Source organism: Prionailurus viverrinus, chromosome A1, assembly GCF_022837055.1.
Source record: "Prionailurus viverrinus isolate Anna chromosome A1, UM_Priviv_1.0, whole genome shotgun sequence".
NCBI classification, from domain to species: domain Eukaryota; kingdom Metazoa; phylum Chordata; class Mammalia; order Carnivora; family Felidae; genus Prionailurus; species Prionailurus viverrinus.
In genome coordinates, this window is record NC_062561.1 from 120509962 (window position 1) to 120532217 (window position 22256).

Consider the following 22256-nt stretch of genomic DNA (forward strand, 5'->3'; position numbering starts at 1 on the left):
TTATTATCTGCATTGTCTCATTGAGGAAACAGGCTCAGAAATGTTAATATGCCAAGTTCATAAAGTGAAGGGATTAGGATTCAAAGCTAAATATGTCTGATGCCATTTCTTTTGGGTGATCTAGTAACATTATCCAAAAAAAAAAAAAAAAAAAAAAAAAGAACCCATGTTTGTTTCTGGGATTTTCCCATTGGCTTGCCTCTGAAGGGCTGGGAAGAACCTTTGGTAAGTGACAGTTATTAACACTTTTAGGCTCTGTTAAGAAAAAAAACCCCAGCATATGTGTATGTATGAGTAATATGTATATGTGGGTCAGTCCATTTTTTTCAATCTTTTGTTGCTGCCTAATCTCTCTTCAGCAACCTGGCAGCTGGGGATTGCTAAAGGGCTCAGACTTCATATAAAGTATCAAGTCAGGGGCATCTTGACTTGAAACTTCCTTCCTACCCATTGCGTCTCTTCAGCAGCTGGGCCACCTTCTGAGGTGACTGGGCAGCCGTGGCCAGAGAGAGCCCAGGATCCCTGCAGAAGGGAGCAGAGGGCAGTGCAAAATAGCCCTCCAGGAGATGAGAACATCAAAAAGATTTGTTCACCAGAGTTTGCAGTTCCCTGCAGTTTTATAAATAATTCACTTGGGTAATGTTTTATCAAGAACTGCACAATTGTCTCAAAAGCCTGAGAATCTTAAAAAAATTCTTAATCGAAAAACATCAAGGCTTTGACTGGATACCTTTATCCTTTTTTCCTTCTTGGAAAAAAAATCTGTAACACGCAAATGAGTTTGTTGTAATTGCCCACCTAGTGTGTAAAATTTTGGCTTCAGTGTCACGCTTAACAGGGAATGTGCATAAGTACATGAAGCCAGCCGAGCAGTCAAGGTTTCTATTTGTTGTTTTTCTTTACCAGCCAGCAGTTGGACACTGTGCTCGTCTTCAGGAAGAAGTCGTTAAATCAATTCTTTATTTAACCTCTTTGTTGACTTATGTTCCCTGTCCTATGATGAAGGTATTTTAGTCCACCTGCTCCTTATTAAGCATGAATTCCCCTCATAGTGTTTTAATCCACTGGTTTGCATTTCTGGACATACATCCCTTGCATGAACTAATAGTAAAATCTATTTCTCTGGTCACAAGGTGAAATAGGCAAGAATATGTGAATGATTCATGAAACTCCATCATTGCTCAGGAGAGATTCTAAGTTATTTGCCAAAGATGGTGACTCTTTAGAGAAGATGGATAGGATTAATTTAGTGGTAAAAGTGTGGGATCTGGGTCAGATGACCTAGTTTGTAGCTAAGCTACACCACATGTGAACTGTGTGACCCTGACCACCCTTTTTAACTCTCTGTGTCTCAGCTTCCCTGCCTATTAACTGTAGATAATAATTATTCCTACCTAAGAAAGTTTCTGTAAGGATTAAGCAAGTTAATAAATGGAAGGCACTCAGGGCAGGGCTAGAGCAGAGGATGCACTTTGTAAATGTAGCTGCTCTGAGTCATTTTGTCTCAACACACTTTCTGGGTGAAGCTCTTCCTCCTGACATATAGCAAATGTTAATTAAATAAGTGCACACATGTTTCCTGGAGTTTCCACCCCGAAGCTGTGGACATATCGGCTTTTCTGTTTTTCATTCTGCTTTCCATCACTAGGTTAAATTTAATGGATCAGTGCTGTCCTTTTGTACCCTAGATTTTCCATATAAGATTCCCACAGAAGGATGCACATGACCAGTGGATGGGGCAAAACAAAGAGGAGGCAAAACAAAGAGGCAGTCTATCAAATTAGCTGCCATTCTTTTCCTCCAGTGACAAATCTATAGTGATCAATTTGAGCTGCAAAGACTTTAAGCTTTTACTTTTTCTGCTTCTCAACAGATAATCTCTTTGAATTGTTAAAAGATAAACTGAGGCCTATTAAAATTTTTAAAAGCTGATTTGAACAAAAATCAATTTGAATCAGGCAGCATGTAATCTGGCAGATAGAGAGGAGCTCCAAGGAGTTGCACACAATGAAAGACTTTTATAAGCAGAAGGGAGCAGGAACAAGGAAGTTATACTAGGCAAAAGAACAGGTTGGTAATTGCAAGGTTACCTTCCGTTAGGGGACAGCAGAGGCCTATCAGGCAGATTACTTAACTAGTACTGACAGGATGATTCTTTTTTGAGTAAAGATTCCATTTCACAGAAAGCCAAAATTGTAATTAGGTCTTGCTTTGGTGGTATTAAGCTTAGCATAGGCAGCTCCATTTTGGGCAGACCTGTTGCCTCGTTTTCAACAATTCCCCTCATTTTACTGGACTCTCTGCCTACCTGAGAGAGGTCTTTAAAATTTAAGGCATGAGTGCCACTCTCAGCTAACTCTGGGGTTCTCACAGTTTTTGCTGAATCTCTGTGTGATATTCACAGGTCACAACTTCAGATTCACATGTTTTTAGTAAGTTTTTAATTTTAATTCCAATATGGTGAACACACAGTGTTATTTTAGTTTCAGGTGTCCAATACAGTTATTCAACAATTCCACACATCACCCAGTGCTCATCATGACAAGTACACTCCTTAATCTCCATCACCTATTTAACCTATCCCCCCCATCCACCTCCCCTCTAGTAACCATCAGTTTGTTCTCTATAGTTAAACATCTGGGTCTTAATTTGTCTCTTTCTCTCCTTTTTTCCTTTCCTCATTTGTAAGTTCAGATTCTTTTAGTTGGTCATTATCTTTGTTCCTTTTCCAACATTCTATTCATCAGGAGATCTTTTGTTTGTGGGAGGTTGGCTGTGAACATGCATTTTGAGAGAATTTAGTGCACCAAGAAGACTTATGGTTATTATAAGCAGGATAACTTCCAAGTTTGGAATGCACTTTGGAGGCTTGGTCTCCAAGACCCAAACCAATGAGAATCAAATAAGTAAAGGAAGTTCCCATAGAAGGCATCACTTTCTTAAGCCAACTGGCTTATTCATTGATCTCACGTAGCTGGGTCCCCACTTCCCCAGAGATGTTAATCCAAGTGCAGGGGGTATTTGCCATAGCATAAACACCTTCTTCCTCAGCTAAAATATAATTAAAGACTTATACTATTATGAGAACAAGTTTGGTCAGAGAGTCTAGGGATTTTGTTGGGCAGCTACTGCTTTGCCAGCAGATTCGGGGATAAGTGCAAGAATTAAGGAACAATGTCTTCCCATGCATTAACAAAGAAGAAAAGCAAGGCGCAAAAAGGCAGAAGAATAAAGGTTTCATACTGGGGATGAACATTTTGATCCGTGATCTTGGGAAAGCTGCCCACCTCAAGATGCCGTCTGCTTCTGGGGAGAAACCTCCCTAGTCAATTTTAATTTTAGATTTCCAGCTGGTGTACAGTTCCAAGAGTCTGAAAAAACCCTTTTTAATTGGGATATATGAACCTAAAGTTCAAGTCCCTAAAGTTTGGCTGCTATTTGGGTAGTGAGAAGAACCTGGTATCATCCCTTCCAAGGACATTCAAGGGCGGTCTTTGTTCTTCATAATTTCAAACCAGAAGGGTGGGAGAGAATTTGGAAACATTAGTTTTTGAAAAGTCATAACCAGGGGCGCCTGGGTGGCGCAGTCGGTTAAGCGTCCGACTTCAGCCAGGTCACGATCTCGCGGTCCGTGAGTTCGAGCCCCGCGTCAGGCTCTGGGCTGATGGCTCAGAGCCTGGAGCCTGTTTCCGATTCTGTGTCTCCCCCTCTCTCTGCCCCTCCCCCATTCATGCTCTGTCTCTCTCTGTCCCAAAAATAAATAAACGTTAAAAAAAAATTAAAAAAAAAAAGAAAAGTCATAACCAGATATTTGAGGAAACTAGAGGAATTCAGCATCCAATTCACTTTACAGGTATGGAACAAACCTTAAAGACAATTAGCAGGATTAGAATTTAAATACAGATAAAGGTCCAAAGATAATTTCTCTCTCTATAATCAATCTCATTTTACCAAAGATAATCACAGTAAAGCTAATTTGTTTGCATTAAACTTGGCGTGGTATTATTTACCTAAGTCCAACAAGAATTCCTTTATAAGAAATCTCAGATTGAACTCTTAAAGCCTTTTGAAGGTAGGAAATCAAGCCCAGGACTTGCCATCAGATGTGTCATCAGACTTCGCCTGTAATACCTATAGATTTGGGTGAATTCTTCCCTTTTTGAGGTTCCACAGATATCTTGTTTCCTGGGCCTGCCAGGACATCACCTTTTTTACTTTCCTGGTAAGGCAGCTGGGAACCGTTGTAAGCAAGGTCTTTCCAAGGGGCTTTATTAGCTCCATAAAGTAAACCTTAGTTCCTTAAAGCTGTGACCCTATCTGAGTCAATATACGTTCTCAAATATGACATTCCAGCGAAGGCCTTGGCAACATAACCAATGTTTCCACTTGTGTCCTGTTACAAGGAGAACAGTATGAAAGAGACTATCCTCCCAAGATCCAGAGTCACTCTCAAAGATAACCAAAACAGACAATTCCCCCTAAGAACCAGCAGGAGTTGGTGGGACCCTAAGAAAGAAAGCAGGGCAACCTACATTTCTGCCCAGCCATATTTTGGAGGACCCCAATCTCACGATTGTCAACCTAAGTTGGCAGGACACAAAATGAGACAAACAAGAAGGCAGTACCTGTCTTGGGAAAGGACCAACAACTAATGGTACCCGAGAGCAAATTCATGAGTCACAATTCAAAGACCTAATTGTTACAAATGTTTTTGTTTTTGTTGTGTTTGTTTGTTTTTTTCTTGCCAATCTGAATTTGGAAAGGAAGAGGCAAGGACATTTTACCTTCCTCTATCGACCAGGCACCACAGATAGAGATAGGAGAGCCGACTTTGGTACAAACGCTTACCCTTTAGGTGGCCTCGGCCAGTTTTCCCAGAATGCCCCTGCCGGCCGCCGAGAGAGCACGATGCCCCAGCGTTCTCGTCCTGGTCACCAGATACGTCAGAGGAGGATCAATATCCCCTTTCCCTCACGGCGAGGGCTCGGCTGGGACGCCTTTGTCTGGAGGGCACCGCGCAGGTGCACGAGCCGCTCCCGGACAGAAGAGCTCCCGCGAGGCCACGGTAACGCGAGAGGGTCTTTGCGGAGCTTCAGCTGCTCGTGCAGCCTTCCAGCGGAAGGGCTCGCCGCCCGCCGCCCGCCGCCCCGCCCCGGCCCCGCAACCGGGCGGTTTTTACAGCGGACGCCGAACAACCCGAACTCAGTCCCCCTTCCCAGTCGGACACGGTCCGGTTTCTAAGCCGGAACCAGTCTGGCCCTGAACTTCTTCCGGTTTTTTTTTTTTTTAATTTTTTCAACATTTTTTATTTATTTTTGGGACAGAGAGAGACAGAGCATGAACGGGGGAGGGGCAGAGAGAGAGGGAGACACAGAATCGGAAACAGGCTCCAGGCTCCGAGCCATCAGCCCAGAGCCCGACGCGGGGCTCGAACTCACGGACCGAGAGATCGTGACCTGGCTGAAGTCGGACGCTCAACCGACTGCGCCACCCAGGCGCCCCAGAACTTCTTCCGGTTTTGAAGTCGGACAAAGTCTGCCGTGGGACCCGGCCTGGTTTCGAAGTCAGACCCAGTCCGACTCCGGCCGGCTTGTGGGTCCAGTCAGGAAGAAGAAATGTTCCAGGAACGCTTGAGAGCTTCTCACGTAAAAGCTGCTGGGATCTCACAGGGGCGTCCCGACCACCTCCTGAGGCAGCGAGAAGCAGCGAGCTCAAGGATCCTGTTGCTGGAGCTCAGGGGTCTCAGCAGGTACCTGGGTCTGGTTGCTCGAGCTCAAGGGACTCAGCAGATACCTACCTAGGTCTGGTTGCTTGGGCTCAGGGGGCTCAGCAGGTACCTGGGTCTGGTTGCAGGAGCTCAGGGGGCTCAGCAGGTACCCTAGTCCGATTGCTTGAGCTCAAGGGCCTAGCAAGTTCCTACCTGGGTCTGGTTGCTCAAGCTAGGGGCTCAGCAGGTACCTGGGTCTGGTTGCTGGAGCTCAAGGGGCTCAGCAGGTACCTTCCTGGGTCTGGTTACTCGAGCTTAGGGGGCTCAGCAGGTACCTGGGTCTGGTTGCTCGAGCTCAGGGGGCTCAGCAGTTACCTGGGTCTGGTTGCTCGAGCTCAGGGGGCTCAGCAGGTACCTGGGTCTGGTTGCTCCAGCTCAGGGGGCTCAGCAGGTACCTGGGTCTAGTTGCTCAAGCTCAGGGGGCTCAGCAGGTACCTACCTGGGTCTGGTTGCTCGAGCTCAGGGGGCTCAGCAGGTACCTGGGTCTGGTTGCTCCAGCTCAAAGGGAGTAGCAGGTACCTGGGTCTGGTTGCTGGAGCTCAAGGGACTCAGCAGGTGCCCTGGTCTGGTTGCTTGAGCTCAAGGGGCCTAGCAAGTTCCTACCTGGGTCTGGTTGCTCAAGCTAGGGGCTCAGCAGGTACCTGGGTCTGGTTACTGCAGCTCAGGGGGCTCAGCAGATTCTTACCTGGGTCTGGTTACTTGAGCTCAGGGGGCTCAGCAGGTACCTGGGTCTGTTTGCTCAAGTTCAAGGGGCTCAGCAGGTACCTACCTGGGTCTGGTTGCTCGAGCTGAGGGGGCTCAGCAGGTACCCAGGTCTGGTTGCAGGAGCTCAAGGGGCTCAGCAGGTTCCTGGCTCTGGTTGCTGGAGCTCAAGGGGCTCAGCAAGTTCCTACCTGGGTCTGGTTGCTGGAGCTCAAGGGGCTCAGCAGGTACCTACCTGGGTCTGGTTGCTTGGGCTCAGGGGGCTCAGCAGGTACCTGGGTCTGGTTGCAGGAGCTCAAGGGGCTCAGCAGGTACCCTGGTCTGATTGCTTGAGCTCAAGGGCCTAGCAAGTTCCTACCTGGGTCTGGTTGCTCAAGCTAGGGGCTCAGCAGGTACCTGGGTCTGGTTGCTCGAGCTCAGGGGGCTCAGCAGGTACCTGGGTCTGGTTGCTCGAGCTGAGGGGGCTCAGCAGGTATCCAGGTCTGGTTGCAGGAGCTCAAGGGGCTCAGCAGGTTCCTGGCTGTGGTTGCTGGAGCTCAAGGGGCTCAGCAAGTTCCTACCTGGGTCTGGTTGCTGGAGCTCAAGGGGCTCAGCAGGTACCTACCTGGGTCTGATTGCTCCAGCTCAGGGGGCTCAGCAGGTACCCAGGTTTGGTTGCTGAACCTCTAGAGGAGCAGCAGGTACCTACCTGGGTCTGGTTGCTCCTGGTTCCCTCTTCCATCACCAGGACTGTGAGAACATAAACATGAGGCATATTACAATTTCAAGACGTTATGTGGGCAAAAATGGATTCGGATCCAGCAACATCCAATCTAGCAGATAGAAAGGAGCTCCGAGGAGCTGTACAGAATGAAAGACATTTACAGCCAGAGGGGAGCAGGAACGAAGAGGTTACACTACTAGACAAAAAGGCAGGTTAGGGGCGCCTGGGTGGCGCAGTCGGTTAAGCGTCCGACTTCAGCCAGGTCACGATCTCGCGGTCCGTGAGTTCGAGCCCCGCGTCGGGCTCTGGGCTGATGGCTCGGAGCCTGGAGCCTGTTTCCGATTCTGTGTCTCCCTCTCTCCCTGCCCCTCCCCTGTTCATGCTCTGTCTCTCTCTGTCCCCAAAATAAATAAACGTTGAAAAAAAAATTTAAAAAAAAAGAAACAAAAAAAGGCAGGTTAGTTGTTGGAAGGTACCTTCCTTTAGAGGATGGAGGGGTCTTGTCTGGCAGAATAAGTAACTAGTGCTGATCAGGGAATTCTTCTTCTTTTGTTTATTTATTTAATTTGAGAGAACATGGAGCAGGGGAGGGACAGAGACAGAGGGGAGTCCCAAGCAGGCTCCGCACTGCCAGCATGGAGACCCATGCAGGGCTTGAACCCACGATCCATGAGATCATGATCCTATCGGATACCAAGAGTCAGATGCTCAGGGGACTGAGCCCCCCAGGTGCTGCTGATGAGGGGATTCCTGATTGGTTTAAGATTCCTCTTCTGGGAGAGCAGGAACTATAATTAAATTACCCTTTGGTTTGGTGGTGTGGGGCTTAACATAAATGACTCTATTTTGGCCCTGTTGTCTTTTTTTTTTTTAAACAATACTGCAAAAACACCACTTGCAAAACTTATCTGCAGGCTTGTTAAGGTAATTTATTAAAATTAAAGGAGGCAATTAGTTACTTTAAGCCACATGGCAATTTTAAGGAAAAGGTTACGATTTTGAAGAGCTAGAATTTCTGAACTTTTTCTCCTCTTCTTTTTTTTCTTGTTCTTCTTCTCCTTCCCTTTTCCTCTCTTTCCCTCCTCCTCTCTCTTCTTCTGCTCTTCCTTTCAGTGCAGCTCAGTGTGTGGCATTGGTGGCTGGAAGTCTTCAGTGAACCTAGGTATGTAAGAACAAGGTAGTTTGGCTAGATTAAAGCTTACTGTGAATGGGGTAATCAATAGTTGGAAAAGTAGGTATAGGATAGATCCAAGAAAGCTTGAGATGCTGTGCTAATGCATAGTAACTCAGAGTCACTGAGGATGAGGAGGCAGAGGGAATGAGATACATAATATTTTTTATTACAATGGACATGAGGTCATAGCCTAATCAGGTTTTCTCCAGCATCCACAAAAACTGAAGTGTCCTGGTTACTCTTGTAAAAATATTAAATGGGAAGAGTGGGCAGAAACAAGCTTTATGTGTTGCTGGGACTCACCTGTCTCTGAATTCAGCCTTCAAACTTCAGCAGAGTCGAAACGGTGGTGTGGGGGCACCTCCAAGAGACAGCGAAGAAAATTCTGCCTTCTTGTTTCCTCCTTCAGATGATCTTCCTTTCTTATAACTAACCTCCCCCAACTCACTTCTGCTTTGATTTCTGTACTGAAAGTGTCCATCTTACCTTTAAGGCCTCTAGAATCAGAAGGTTTCTCTTTTTATTTTGGACTTTCTTTTTTACAAGGAACTTTTAACAAAGTCCAGCAAAGCCGTGGTGCTCCTGAAAGCTTGCTCTGTTTAAATTGTATCCAGAATTATAATTTCTTTAACGGTGGCCATTCCTCTGGTATTGTGTATCACACTGAAAAAAAGATATTTTGAAATTCTTTAACAGCATATTAAAATGCAAATCGGTCTTCCTATTAAAGATTTCTGGAAGTTCTCTGACAACACATTTAAATGCAAATTGCTGAAGTGTAGATGCTAAAATTAAAATTGGGAACAGAATACACCTCCGTGGAGGGGCTGGTGCTCTTAACATCATAGAGGAAAGCAGTACTCTAGGCCTCCTGTATTGTAATCACACAGTCAGTAGGTGACCCACCAAAGGGACACTTCCAGAGGAGAACATTCCCACCTCTCAGTTGCTTCTCCTCTTGCATTTAATTCTGCAAAATGGATCTGAGCCGAGTAGGCTCATGGCAACCTAATACAATACAGATTTTTTCCTCCTCTTGTGTCGTGTTGTCTGGACAGGGGCAGGCAAAGCTCCTAACCCACTGGTATTATTTACTTTGCAACTCTGCCATGGTCTATTTACAGCTTGTCTGAGATTTCTTCCCTTTCTTCTGCTCTTCCTAGAAGTGGATTGTTCTAGGAGGCAGGTCCCTATAGCAACGATACAAGCCAGTGCTTTTCCAATTCTCCTTTTGTGACACTGCAGGGTCCCTCTAATTATTCCAGGGGGGCGTCGTGGGACTCTTAAAACAGAATTAGTTTTAATTCACTCTAAATTTAAAAATAAATATGTGTCATTCTGTGGTTTGGGGCCACTGGATGGTAAAGAATGTGGGCTGTGCATAAGGATGATGATGAGAGTGAAATTAAATACTGATCTATTCAAAACGACTTGAAAATTTAATGGTAGAGATTATTTCAGGATGATGTGGTTTCTTCAGAATAATGGAGAATAGACTCCTAGTCCTTAAAATGTGGCTCCCAGGTTGCTATTCTCATATAGGCTGGGTTAGGAGGAAAGCCTTTCTTGGCAAGGCTGAGCACTCTGTCTTCTGACGTTTTTCTTTTTTTAATTTTTTTTAACATTTGTTTATTTTTATTTATTTAAAAAAAATTTTTTTTCAACGTTTATTTATTTTTGGGACAGAGAGAGACAGAGTATGAACAGGGGAGGGGCAGAGAGAGAGGGAGACACAGAATCGGAAACAGGCTCCAGGCTCTGAGCCATCAGCCCAGAGCCCGACGCAGGGCTCGAACTCATGGACCGCGAGATTGTGACCTGGCTGAAGTCGGACGCTTAACCGACTGCGCCACCCAAGTGCCCCACATTTGTTTATTTTTAAGACAGAGAGAGAGAGAGAGAGAGCATGGACAGGGGAGCGTCAGAGAAAGAGGGAGACACAGAATCTGAAACAGGCTCCAGGCTCTGAGCTGTCAGCACAGAGCCCGACGTGCGGCTCAAACCCACGGACTGTGAGATCATGACCTGAGCCGAAGTCGGATGCTTAACCGAGTCACCCAGGCGCCCCTTGACATTGTTTTTCCAGGTGATGTGTCCTTCGGACTTTTTTAAGTAGTCCTGGGAAAATATCCTGGCTCAATAGGTCTCTTTGGTACTCTTTATTGGATCCTCTGTTTAAAAGTAATTTTTAGTTATATAAATATACATGAATACATTTTCCCTTAAAGGCTCTTTTTCTTAAACTCAGTACCCTGTCCTTGTTCTGGGAGTTAACTCCTGTTGTGAACTTAATATGTACTCTTCAAAATGCTTACATATATATCTACAGATGATACGTAGCACTATTGTTAAACTGTCGTTTAAAAGTCATTCTAGGGGTACCTGAGTGGCTCAGTCAGGTTAAGTGTCTGACTTTGGCTTAGGTCATGATCTTGTGGTTTGTGAGTTCAAGCCCTGCATTGGGCTCTGTGCTGACAGCTCAGAGCCTGGAGCCTGCTTCAGAGTCTATGTCTCCCTTTCTCTCTCTGCCGCCCCCTGCCCCCCCCCCCCCCCGCTTGCACTCTGTGTCTCTCTCAAAAAATAAATAAACATTAAAAATTTTAAATATATATAAAAGTCTTTCTAAAATAAGATCTTTGTCTATCAGTGTGTCTTAGAGGATCGTCAGTTTTGATGTTTATAGCTTTAATTCATTTATTTGCTTTTAGTGTTATATAATTATAGTTTATTTAACCAATTTCTTAATGGTATACATTTAGATTACTTGTAATTTTTCAGTATTACAAATAATGCTGCAAGGAATATTTTTGCATTTGGCTCATATTAGGGTAGATACTGAGAAATGCAATTACTCTGAACCTAATTTTTCAAGGAATTTGCCCCTTTCTCTTAGTCTTCTGTATCAGCAGATATATCTAGAAACATTCCTTTTTTGACTGGTAGGTTCTGGTTTACTGAAAAGAGAGATTTTGTTCCCTGTTGAAACTCTTTTCCATAATCTACGTGATTAAAAAAAATCACAATATTGCAAGAAATTACATCATAATGGCAGTCATATCCTGTGTTTTATCCACAGCGCAGATGACAGGGCATAAAGCAGAGCTCTGAGTGATGGAGTTAATATCATTGATTCATTGCTGCTATGTGTCCATAGATTCTTTATTCTTCTCCAAGGGTCAAAAGCTCCCTATCCATTTTTCCCCTAAGTGTGTCATTTCTCTTTGAAAAGTTTGCCATAGAGCAGAAATAATAATTCTCAATTGTATAGTTCTTTGTATTCTTTGGTGGGCCTCATAATCTGGAAATAGTGAAATATCTGGTGAATTCAGAGAGTGTAGATAGCTCAAAGTTGGTAATGATGGCGATGATGATGATAGTGCTCCAGTGAGCTGATGGGAATCCTTGCTGAAGGAAAAAACAAACTGCTCAATGACTTCCTTCTGTAGAGTACATGTTAAGCTTAGTTAGGGAATAGATAAGCTTTTGCATTATTTTATTTATTTATTTATCATATTTAAATACAAGTTAATGAACATAGTGTATTAATGGTTTCAGGAATAGAATTTAGTGATTCATCACTTACATACAACACCCAGTGCTCATCCCAACAAATGCCCTCCTTAATGTCCATCACCCCTTTAGTCCATCCCCCAACCTACCTCCCCTCCAGAAACCTTCAGTTTATTCTTCTGTATTTAAGATTCTCTTATGGTTTGCCTCCCTCTCATTTTTTATCTTATTTTTCCTTCCCTTCCCTTCCCTATGTTCATCTGCTTTGTTTCTTAAATCCTACATATGAGCGAAATCATGATATATATCTTTCTCTGACTTATTCCCCTTAGCATAATACATTCTAGTTCCATCCACGTTGTTGCAGATGTCAAGATTTCATTCTTTTTGATCGCCAAGTAATATTGCATGATGTAATTTTAGTCGCAGAAGGCCAAACTTGGAAAAGCACTTAGACAAACACCCTCATATTCTTTTAAGAAAATTGGGTCTCGGGCACCTGGGTGGCTCAATCGGTTGAGCATCCGAGTTCGGCTCAGGTCATGACCTCACGGTTTGTGAGTTCGAGCACTGTGTCAGGCTCTGTGCTGACGGCTCAGAGCCTGGAGCCTGCTTCAGATTCTGTGTCTCCCTCTTTCTCTGCCCCTCGCCTGCTTGTGCTCTGTCCCTCTCTCAAAAATAAATAAACATTAAAAAAAAAAAAGAAAATTGGGTCTCAAAGAAGTGATATATCTTGTCCAAGATCACTTAGGAAGATAGTGGTAGCATCAGCATTATAAATCAGATTTTTGAAATTTTATTTTTAATAGTTCTATGAATTTTGACACATTCGCTAATACATTCAGGATACAAAACAATTCCATCATTCCAAAAAACTGTGTTTCCACTGTGTAACCAAATCTGACCTCCATCCCTAACCTCTGGCAACTAGTGGTCTCTGAAATAGAAGTGCTTTTTCAAGGATTTCGTATACATGAAGCATAGAGTAACCTTTTACATTTGGCTCCTTCCCCTTAAATAATGTGTTTAAGATTCCTTCATGTTTTGAGTGCATTAGAAGTTCATTCCTTTTTATTTCTGAGTTGCATTCCGTTGTGTGGATGTATTGCAGTTACCTCATCCATTCACCCACCGAAGGGCAATTGGGTTGTTTCTAATTTCTGGTGATTACAAATAATGCTGTTATAAATATGTGTGTGCAAGTTTTTGTGAGAACATAAGATTGTATCAGTCTAGAGTAATTCCACTGGAAGCGGAATTGCTGGGTCATACAGTAAGCATATATTTAACGTTAGAAGAAGCTGCCAAACTTTAACCAGAGTGGCTCTACCATTTTGCAGTGCTGCCAGAGCAAGATGTTCAGGTATTTTCACCTTTGCCAGCACTTGCTACTGTTCGTGTTGAGATTTTAGCAATTTTAATATGTTTGCAGTGTATCTCACTGTAGTTTTAATTTGCGTTTACCTAATAAGGAATGATGTTAGGCAGGTTTTCATGCCCTTGTCATTTGTAGGTCTTCTTGGGGGAAATGCCTGTTAAAATGCTTTATCTAGTTTTTAATGGGTTTATTTATTGCCTTTCTGTTGAATTTTAAAATTAAAAATATGTATATATTCAAGATGTAAGTACTTTGTTGAATATGTGATTTGTGGCTTGGCTATTTTTCCCCCCTAGTATGTAGTTAGTCTTTTCACTTGCTGTCTTTTGCAGAGCAAAGTTTTCAATTTTGATGAAGTCACATTTATCAGTTTTATTTTATGGGTTGTGATTTGATGTCACATCTAAGAGCTTTTTGCCTAACCCAGGGTTTCAAGAAATCCTTGTTGGCATCAAAAAGTTTAATAGTGCTTTGTTTTCTATATAAGTGTAGGATCCATTTTGAATTAATTTTTATTTAACACATGAGGTATAAATACAGGGTTTTTGTGTTTTGTTTTTTGTCTTTGTTTTTGGCTTCTATATGTTCAGTTGTCCATCCCCATTCATTAGAGTCTGTACTTTTTCTTCATTGACTTGCTTTTGCTCTGTTGTCAAAACTCAGTTTTCTGTATGTCTGTTTCTGAAATCTGTATTCTGTTCCATTGATCCATATGACTCCCCTTGCATCCATACCACACTTACTGTCCTATTTACTGTAGCTTTATAATAAGTTTCATGGAATCACGTGAGATATCTCACTTTTGTTCTAATCTTTCAAATTGGTTGGGATACTTTGTTCTTTTACCTTTTCATCTAGATAGAACCGGTTTTTCAAAATTTCAAAAAAAAATCCTACTAGACTCTTATATTAGACTATTATACTAGACTATTATATCTTTAGATCCATTTGGAGAGATTTGAGGAAAATCAAAATCTTAAAACATTGGGAAAATTAAAATCCTAAAATATTGAGGCTTCCATTCTGCACATGTAGTATATCCTTCCACTAATTCACATTCTTCTTTACTTTATTTCATCAGTGTTTTAAAGTTTTCAGCAACAGATTTAGCACATATTTTGTTAGCTTTATCACTAAGTATTTAATTTTTTGGAGGTTTAAAACATTTTTTTTAATCTTCAAATGTTCATTGCTTACTGTAAAGAAATATGATTGATTTTTGTGTGTTGATCTCATATGATGCAGCCATGTTGAACTCATTTATTAGGTCTAGGAACTTTTTGATAGATGCTTTGCAATTTTCCATGTTGGCAATGATAGTGCCTATGAGTAGAGACAATTTTATTTCTTCTTTTGAAATCCATATGCATTTTATTTCTTTTAGTGTGTCTTATTGCAGTGACTAGGGCTTTAGTCTAATATTGAACAGGAAAGGTGATAGTGGGTATCCTTGCCTTGGCCTCCATTCTAGGGGAAAAGCATTAATTCTTTATTCATTAATTATGATGTTTGCTGCATGTTTTTAAAGAGGTCTTTATTCAGTTTAAGAAAGCTCTTCTTTTTAAAATTGTTTTAAAATGTTCATTTGTTTTTGAGAAAGAGAGAGAGACAGAGCGTGAGACGGGTAGGGGCAGAGAGAGAGGGAGACACAGAATCTGAAGCAGGCTCCAGGCTCTGAGCTGTCAGCACAGAGCCCAATGCGGGGCTCGAACCCACGAACACATCATGACTTGAGCCAAAGCCGGATGCCCAACCGTCTGAGCCCCCCAGGCACCCCAGATATCTATTTCTTCTTAAGTGAGTTTTGGTAGTGTGTCTTCACCTGATGCACTTCATCTAAGTTGTTGAATTTATGGCCATAAGGTTATTCTTACCATTATCCTATAATCCTTTTAACGTCTCTGAAGTCTGTAGTGATATATTCTGATATAGGTAATTTGTGTCTTCCCTCTTTTCAATTTGTCAGTCTGGAGGGAGGGTGGGTTTTTTTTTGTTTTTCTTTTTTCCCATAAATTAAGTTGATCTTTTCAAAGAAGATGCTTTTGGTTTCATTGATTTTTCTTCTGTTTTCCATTTTCTTCTTTATTTACTTCCTTCTGCTTGCTTTAAGTTCCATATGTTATTCTTTTCTTAGTTTCTTAGGGTAGAAACTTTGATTATTAATATGAGAATGTTTTTCATTTCTTTTTTTTTTAAGAAAGTTAATTTTTTTAAGTAATCTCTATACCCAATGTAGCGCTCAAACTCATGACCCCAAGATTGCTAGCTCTTCCAACTGAGCCAGCCAAGCTTCCTCATTCTTTGTTTCTAATAGAAGCATTAAATGCTGTATGTTTTCTCTTAAGCACTGCTTTAGCTGCATACCATTGTTTTTTACGTGTTGTATGTTCATTTTCATTCAAATTGGAGTATTTTCTAACTTCCTTTGGCTCCTGGATTATTTACAAGCGTGTTGTTTAACTTTCAAATTTTGGGGGATTTACTAGGTATCTTTCTGTTACTGATTCCTGGTTCAATTTTGTTATGAAAAAATATCTTGCATTAGTTAGATTAAACATTTTGTTAAAGTTAGTTTTTATGATACAGCATATGGTCTGTCCTGTTGAATGTTCCATGTGTACTTGAAAACAACATGTATTGTACATTATTGAATAGAGTGTTTTATGTCAATTAGGCCAAATTGGTTGATAGCGTTCAGGACTTCTGTGTCCTTGTTGGTTTTCTTTCTGCTTGATCTTTGGATATGAGAGATGAGTTTACAAGTCTCCCAAGTTTCATTATGGCTTTGTTTCTCCTTTCAGCTACACTCATTTTTGCTTTGAATATGTACTTTGAATATGTTATTGGGTATAAATACACTTAGAATTTTTATATTAATGAATTGGCCCTTTGAAAATAATTTCTGTAACATCCCTCTTGATCTCATAATTTCTCTTGTTCCAAAGTCTTAATCTTATCTTTATGTAGCCCCCACTATGATCAATTGGTGGCAAAGGAGCAAGAGAATAGGAAGAAAGACTCCTGAGCTCACAGCAGCCCTCCTTTCCACCTCCTCTGATCATAGCAAAGTATGGCTTTCAGATTAGATAAAAGTCTGCACAGGAGTATAGCCTCATGATTTAGGCTTGCCTGGGCATAACACAGGAGGCTAAAAAATATTAAACCAGTATTCCCCTCACAGTGCTATCCATCCCACAGAGGCCCCTTTCCTGGTTTTTTGGCCTTGAAGAGAGGGGAGAGAACCCTCCTGAAGTGTTTTCTGATTACACCTGCTGCATGGTCTTGAGATTCAGAGTTTTGTGGAGTTCAAGCTGGTAGATTGGGGGGGGGGATAGGAATATCTGTACCATATTGGTCATGCTCACAGTTCTATTATTTACTTGTAGGGTAATCAGGTAGTTGCTTAATGTATATTCTGCTCAGTATTCTTCATTGTAATCAGGAAAAGAAAGTATGGAGTGAGCTTACTTTGTGTTAGGGGGAACCTTCACCTCAGAAATCACACTGTAATCCTCACTGTGGACAACTCAGACTTCCCTCTCACTATCTGTCACTTTGGTCAAAAATATCTCTCAACTGGTTCTATTATTCTTCTTGAAGCCCTTATGTTTCATACTAATTTTAACATATGTGAGTAATGCAAATGCAATACCCAGCTGTTTTTAGCCAATTCTGCCTTAATTCTAATCCTTTTAATAGATAATCACTAGTATAGATCATAACCAAGAGATAGCAGAACCAAAAAGGAGAATTAAAATTCCATGGTAGAAATAAAAAGAAATCCTAGAGACTGGCTTTCTAGAGACCATGTCTTGGAAGGGCATGAAAATATATGTCCCTGAACCCACAAAGGACAAATAAGAACTTTGATTACCTGAGGGATATAAATCAATAGGTATTGGGTTTTATCAGTAAGTACTCTTTTGGTTGTGATCATAGCACTATTTAGCTTAAGCTAAAAAAAAAATTTATTTACAAATCTAAGGGTAATATGATTTCAGAAGTGGCTAAATCTCGTTAGTTAAATTATACAGCCAGGAATGTCTTCCTCATTTTTTTGGCTTGTAGAGTTTTCTTTTGGCTTCATTCTTGGACAGATTCTTCCCATGATGTGTTAAGGTCACTAGTAGTTTCAGATTTACAGTGTTTCCTCAAAGTAACTCCAGGAAATAGAGTATCTTTCTCACAACTGTAATTGAAAGTTCAAGGTTAGCACTGATTGGCCTGGTCAGGGCTTTGTTCCCGTTTCTCAACAAATGACTATTCTGATTTTCCTGGTCTGGGTCTGGAAATGGGAAGTAGGCTCAGCCACTGATAGAGCACAGGCTACCAGTGAGGAAAGAGCAAATCCTCCAGGAAATTTGAGGTCCTGTGATTATAAGAAGAGGGCATTGATTCTAAAAAGGCAAAACGAGCTATCCACCATGTTGGTGATGTTGAAAGAAGGGTGGAAAGCTATGAAAAGAAACCTTTCCTACTTTGCAGTCTATTTTGTGTGAGAAGGAAACTTTAAAGGCTGATTTTCTAAAACTCTAACAGTAACAATTCTCTTGAATCCAGGGGAGTAAGTGAATATACTGAGTTTTTGTAGTCAATGATTTCAGCACTGACATGTATATAGTAAATGCCATTCTTCAGTAATACTGAATGGCATATACAAAAGACAGACCAGTGTCTCCTTTTTTTTTCCCACTAATTGCTACCTGCTATATTTTGTTACTTATAAAAAAAAAAAATAAGGAACAGGTTTCAAGTTAGATTGCTTTTCACGTTAAAAAGTATATCAGATACACTTTTTAATTTTGACATATTTATAGCTAAGAGAAAAAAAAATTACTGGGAATTAAAAACAGAACATTGGTTGAAGAAAAGAATCTGGAAGAAGAGAGTAGGCATTTCCAAAGTTATGGGTGCTGCTTTCTCCTCTTCCGTATGTCTCACCACAAACTGGTGTACTGGGGGTTCAGGGTTCAGTGTCACAGACAGAATCCCTTAAGTGATCATCAGAAATACGCCATCCCAGGAGCACATTACTGAAACCACCACCACCACCACCATTCGGCTGCCCACAGAGATGCGGAGGTGAGAAGCTTGCAGGTAAAACTGCTGCACAAAAGATTGTGCCTCTCCCCATCCAAGGTGAGTTTGTGGGAGGCTGTGAAGATGTTCTGTGCCAGGAGGGGTTTGTGATTTCCCTGCAGCCCCTGTATCACAAAAGAAACATTTCCTGAGAACTGAGGAAGAGATTGGAGATTGGAGCAAATTTCTCGGCCTGTTGCAAACGGCAAGGTGACTGTTGAACACTTCAGAAAATCCAAGAGCCTAAAATGAGTCCTTACACACACATCTTTGGGATAGGAAGAAAAAGGAAAATAACCATCAGAAAAATGCTTTAATGTTTTATTCAAAGTCTGGCATGTAGAATAGCTGGCATAGCCACCTCTAACTGTTGGAAAGCATCTCAGGATGAAAAGTTAACTCACAGCTTTCTTAACGTTCTTTCCTTTCCCTATTTCTGGCTTTTATAGAGTCGGGACCTTCAGGTGATGTGTATGGCCCAAATAATATACTCTGGAACCAAGCTTTTTGTTTTTCTGAGACCGCACGGATGTAGTATGGTTTTTCACTAGGGTCTACCCAAACTCTTTCATAATATACACGTTCCCATGAGCTGTTTCACTCTACAAGTATGAAATTACTGGATCATGAAAGAAGCATTTCTATTTTAATTCAAAAATTGTACGACACATTGCTATTTTGCAAACATAGGGCTTTAGTTTCATATGATAATGTTTTGTAGTTGGTGTTCTGATGATCTGACAAGACCACAAACCTTTATTAAAAGACTAATCCCTTTTTAAGTTTTTGCCTTATTTCTTATTCTTTCCTATTTCTTATTTTTGCCTGAATTTCTTCAAAATTCAGAGTTGATAGAACAGTTTTTAAATGTACAGAATTTTTGTGTTTCAACCACAGGCCTAAGTGGAAAGCATGATAGTAATGGCTGTCATACTAATTTCTTTTTCCACTTTAAGCCTTCTGCTAATGGTGATAGTAATTATCGGATAAAGGATTTAAATCACTGGCATCATTACTTGATGTTTTGGGCAGTCACATGTTTGATTTTGTTTTGAATCATTGCCAATTGCCAGGCCTAGTTTGATGTGAAACTTGGAGGTTTGGAGATGTTTGTTATGTGTTTAGATAGCTCTCTTTGTTTCATTTAAAATTTTTTTTTAAATTTTATTTTTGAGGGAGAGAGAGACAGAGTGCGAGCAGGGGAGGGGCAGAAGGAGAGGGAGACACAGAATCGGAAGCAGCTCCAGGCTTGCAGCTGTCAGCACAGAGCCCGACACAGGGCTCAAACCAACCAACCATGAGATCATGACCTGAGCCTAAGTCGGCTGCTTAACCAACTGTGCCACCCAGGTGCCCATCTCTCTTTATTTCTTTATGTTTTCAGCTGCTTTATTTGTGATCATAGTCATGCATCATATATATCACAGTGTATGAATAAAGATACCTTTTGTCGTTCTCCCAAATAAAAATATACTTCTGTTTGGATTGCAAATTGAGTGAGTTGTAGGTACAGTCATAGGCCTGGATTGACCCATAGATTCTCTAGCAGAGTCACCAGTGTGATTTCCACTATCATTTTTGGGCATTGACTTGGTTGTACTTAATCTATAAAAGTGCTTGTCCAATGATAAAGGGCTATAGGATTTGTGATGGAAAATAAATCACTTAACAAATAATACAATCTTCTGCTTCTTATACTGCAAGCCTTTGATTGAGTTGCACAATGTAACAATTCAATTTGGTAAATAGTTACGAACACCCACCATGATCCAGACATCATGAGAGATGTGGGGCTCTGAAGATGAATGAGACGTTGTCTCTAAGGATGGAGGTACAGGTGGGAAAACATGTTATAACAAATGGACATGTGCATTGTACCTTAGAGTTAGCCATTTAAATTCAGACTCCAAAATTTGGTTTTATAAGGGAGAATTATGACTATTTCTGTTCTTAATTTTAAGAATATCTGCAAAGTCCTTTTATATGGATTGAGTTACCTAGAACTGGATTAGTGATAACACTGTGAGTTAGTTACCATGGTTGATGAGGAACAATCTACCTCCCCTGGTCATTAGGATGATGGCTGTAGTGGTAGCCATAGTGAGAGACATGGTGATATTATGTCAGATCCTTCTTGGGCACTCACCGTGTCCCAAGTCTGCTTCTAAAATTATTCGATTATTTACCTTACTTTATCCTTATGTAGTAGTGTAAATCCTCCCAGAAGTAGATGCCAAGACAGGACAACACAGGAAAGCATTTTGTTAGTGAGATACCTGTGAGAGAAAATGGGATGGAGCCTGGGAAGGCTGGCGGGTCTGTCAGGTTGTGATGCGAGTTTCACCTCAGGTGTGAGAGGGGAGGTAGGTTTGGTGGAGGTGTCTGCAGTTACATTAGTCTGAGGAAGGTTAGGCAAGGTGGGCAGGGAGTCCTTGAGTCAAAATGAGCCAGTAAAGGAGTCTCATGTCTTCTAGAAAGTAGTGTGCCTTAGTATCCTTCCTGTGTTCTGCTGAGGGCAGTGAGGGGCCTGTGCGAGGGCGGGGGGCCTTGGTGCATATGCTGCTGTCCGTTTCATGGGGCAGCTGCCAGGGTCCTTGGTTGCTTAATGGATTACAGCTCCCCATGGTTGGAGTCTGTGGATATGTTCTCATGGCCACCATACTTTATAAACAGTTCCATTTTACAGATGAGAAAACTAAGGCAACAGATTGAGTGATTTACCTAATGTTAGCAACTCATAAGTGGCCAAGACTCCAACCCGTGCTGTTTGGTGTCAGATTCTCTGCTTTTAATCCCTTGACCAAATCCCAAGGTTGTACTGTCATAGTCTGATACTATTGAAACAAAAATCTTTACGCTGATTTACAAACTGTAATACCATATGAAGATATGCAGCAGCATTTCTTTAACTTCAGACTGCATACATTCACCCCAGAGGTGCAAATGAATATAGCTTCTCCCCCTACAAATTCTGGTGTAGTAAATCTGGGGTGCACCTTCAGGGTATACATTTTCAAGGGCCATCCCTAGTGATCCTTTACAAATGCTTCTGGAATCGGACTTGTACAAACCCTGCTCTAGAGAAAATACTGGGTATGGAGACAGAAAAGAGTGGTTTCACTTCTGATTGTGCCAGTTTCTAGGTGTAAAGTCTCAGGTTGCTCTGATTTGCCTAACTCGGCTTACAAATTTGCAAATGGAGATGATATAACAGCTGTAATTAACTAAATAGGGCTCAGCAGGTCGTTGTGAGTTTGTTGGACTAGATGTGAAGGCGTTGCTTGGTGAGCTGGGGGAGCACTATGTAAATGTCTGCAGTGATGCTGCTGGCCGCGGTGCCCTCAACGGTAGCATCATCGCTGTGTTGTTGAATGGTTGGGGCCCCTGGCTGTTTGTGGGTATGTGGTGTGGTTCCGATGCGAGAATATTTGATAGCTACCCTTGAATCCAGATGAGGGAAAAGGGGTGTCTTTAAAGTGGTCAATAAAACAAAGAATAATTTCTCTTCTAGTTCTGCAGTAATAACTAGTATATCCAGTCTTTAGAGATCATCCTGGTTATGTGGGAGGCTCAAAAATGGAATCCTTGAAAAGGCATTTCATTGGTATTTTTTTCCTTTTGTTCATGGCATTATTATTGGTTCCTTTGAAAAATTAGCAGGGATAGTAAATCAGGGTGCTGGGGAAGATGAAGAAAATATTCATGTAATGCATTGTCTCTTCCTCCAGCTTCCTGTGTGGGACCCGGATGTGCTAGAACCTGCACCCTACTGAGTTTAACCCGAGGTATCTAACATTCCTACATTTTGTGAAAGCAAATTTCAGGCATCAACTCAAATGCCTGTCTGCCTAGGATTTAAGATGATGAGGTTTAAAGCTGTGAGGTGCCTGTCGTTAATATTTTTACCTGTCTGTAGAGCTTGCTTGTCACTGGTCTCATGTTA

At 41.7% G+C, this 22256-nt stretch overlaps 1 protein-coding gene across 2 annotated transcripts in view; it reads left to right on the forward strand.

Moving 5' to 3' along the window:
• The window catches only part of KCTD16 (potassium channel tetramerization domain containing 16), a 255352-nt gene that overhangs the window by 58166 nt on the left and 174930 nt on the right, over nucleotides 1-22256 (forward strand). The window contains exon 2 of one of the 2 annotated variants that reach the window (XM_047863403.1): nucleotides 22042-22098. The exons of the other annotated variant lie outside the window; for it this stretch is intronic. Coding sequence (XP_047719359.1) covers nucleotides 22042-22098 — 57 coding nt within the window. The remainder of the gene's footprint in view (nucleotides 1-22041; nucleotides 22099-22256) is intronic. 2 annotated transcript variants of the gene reach the window in all.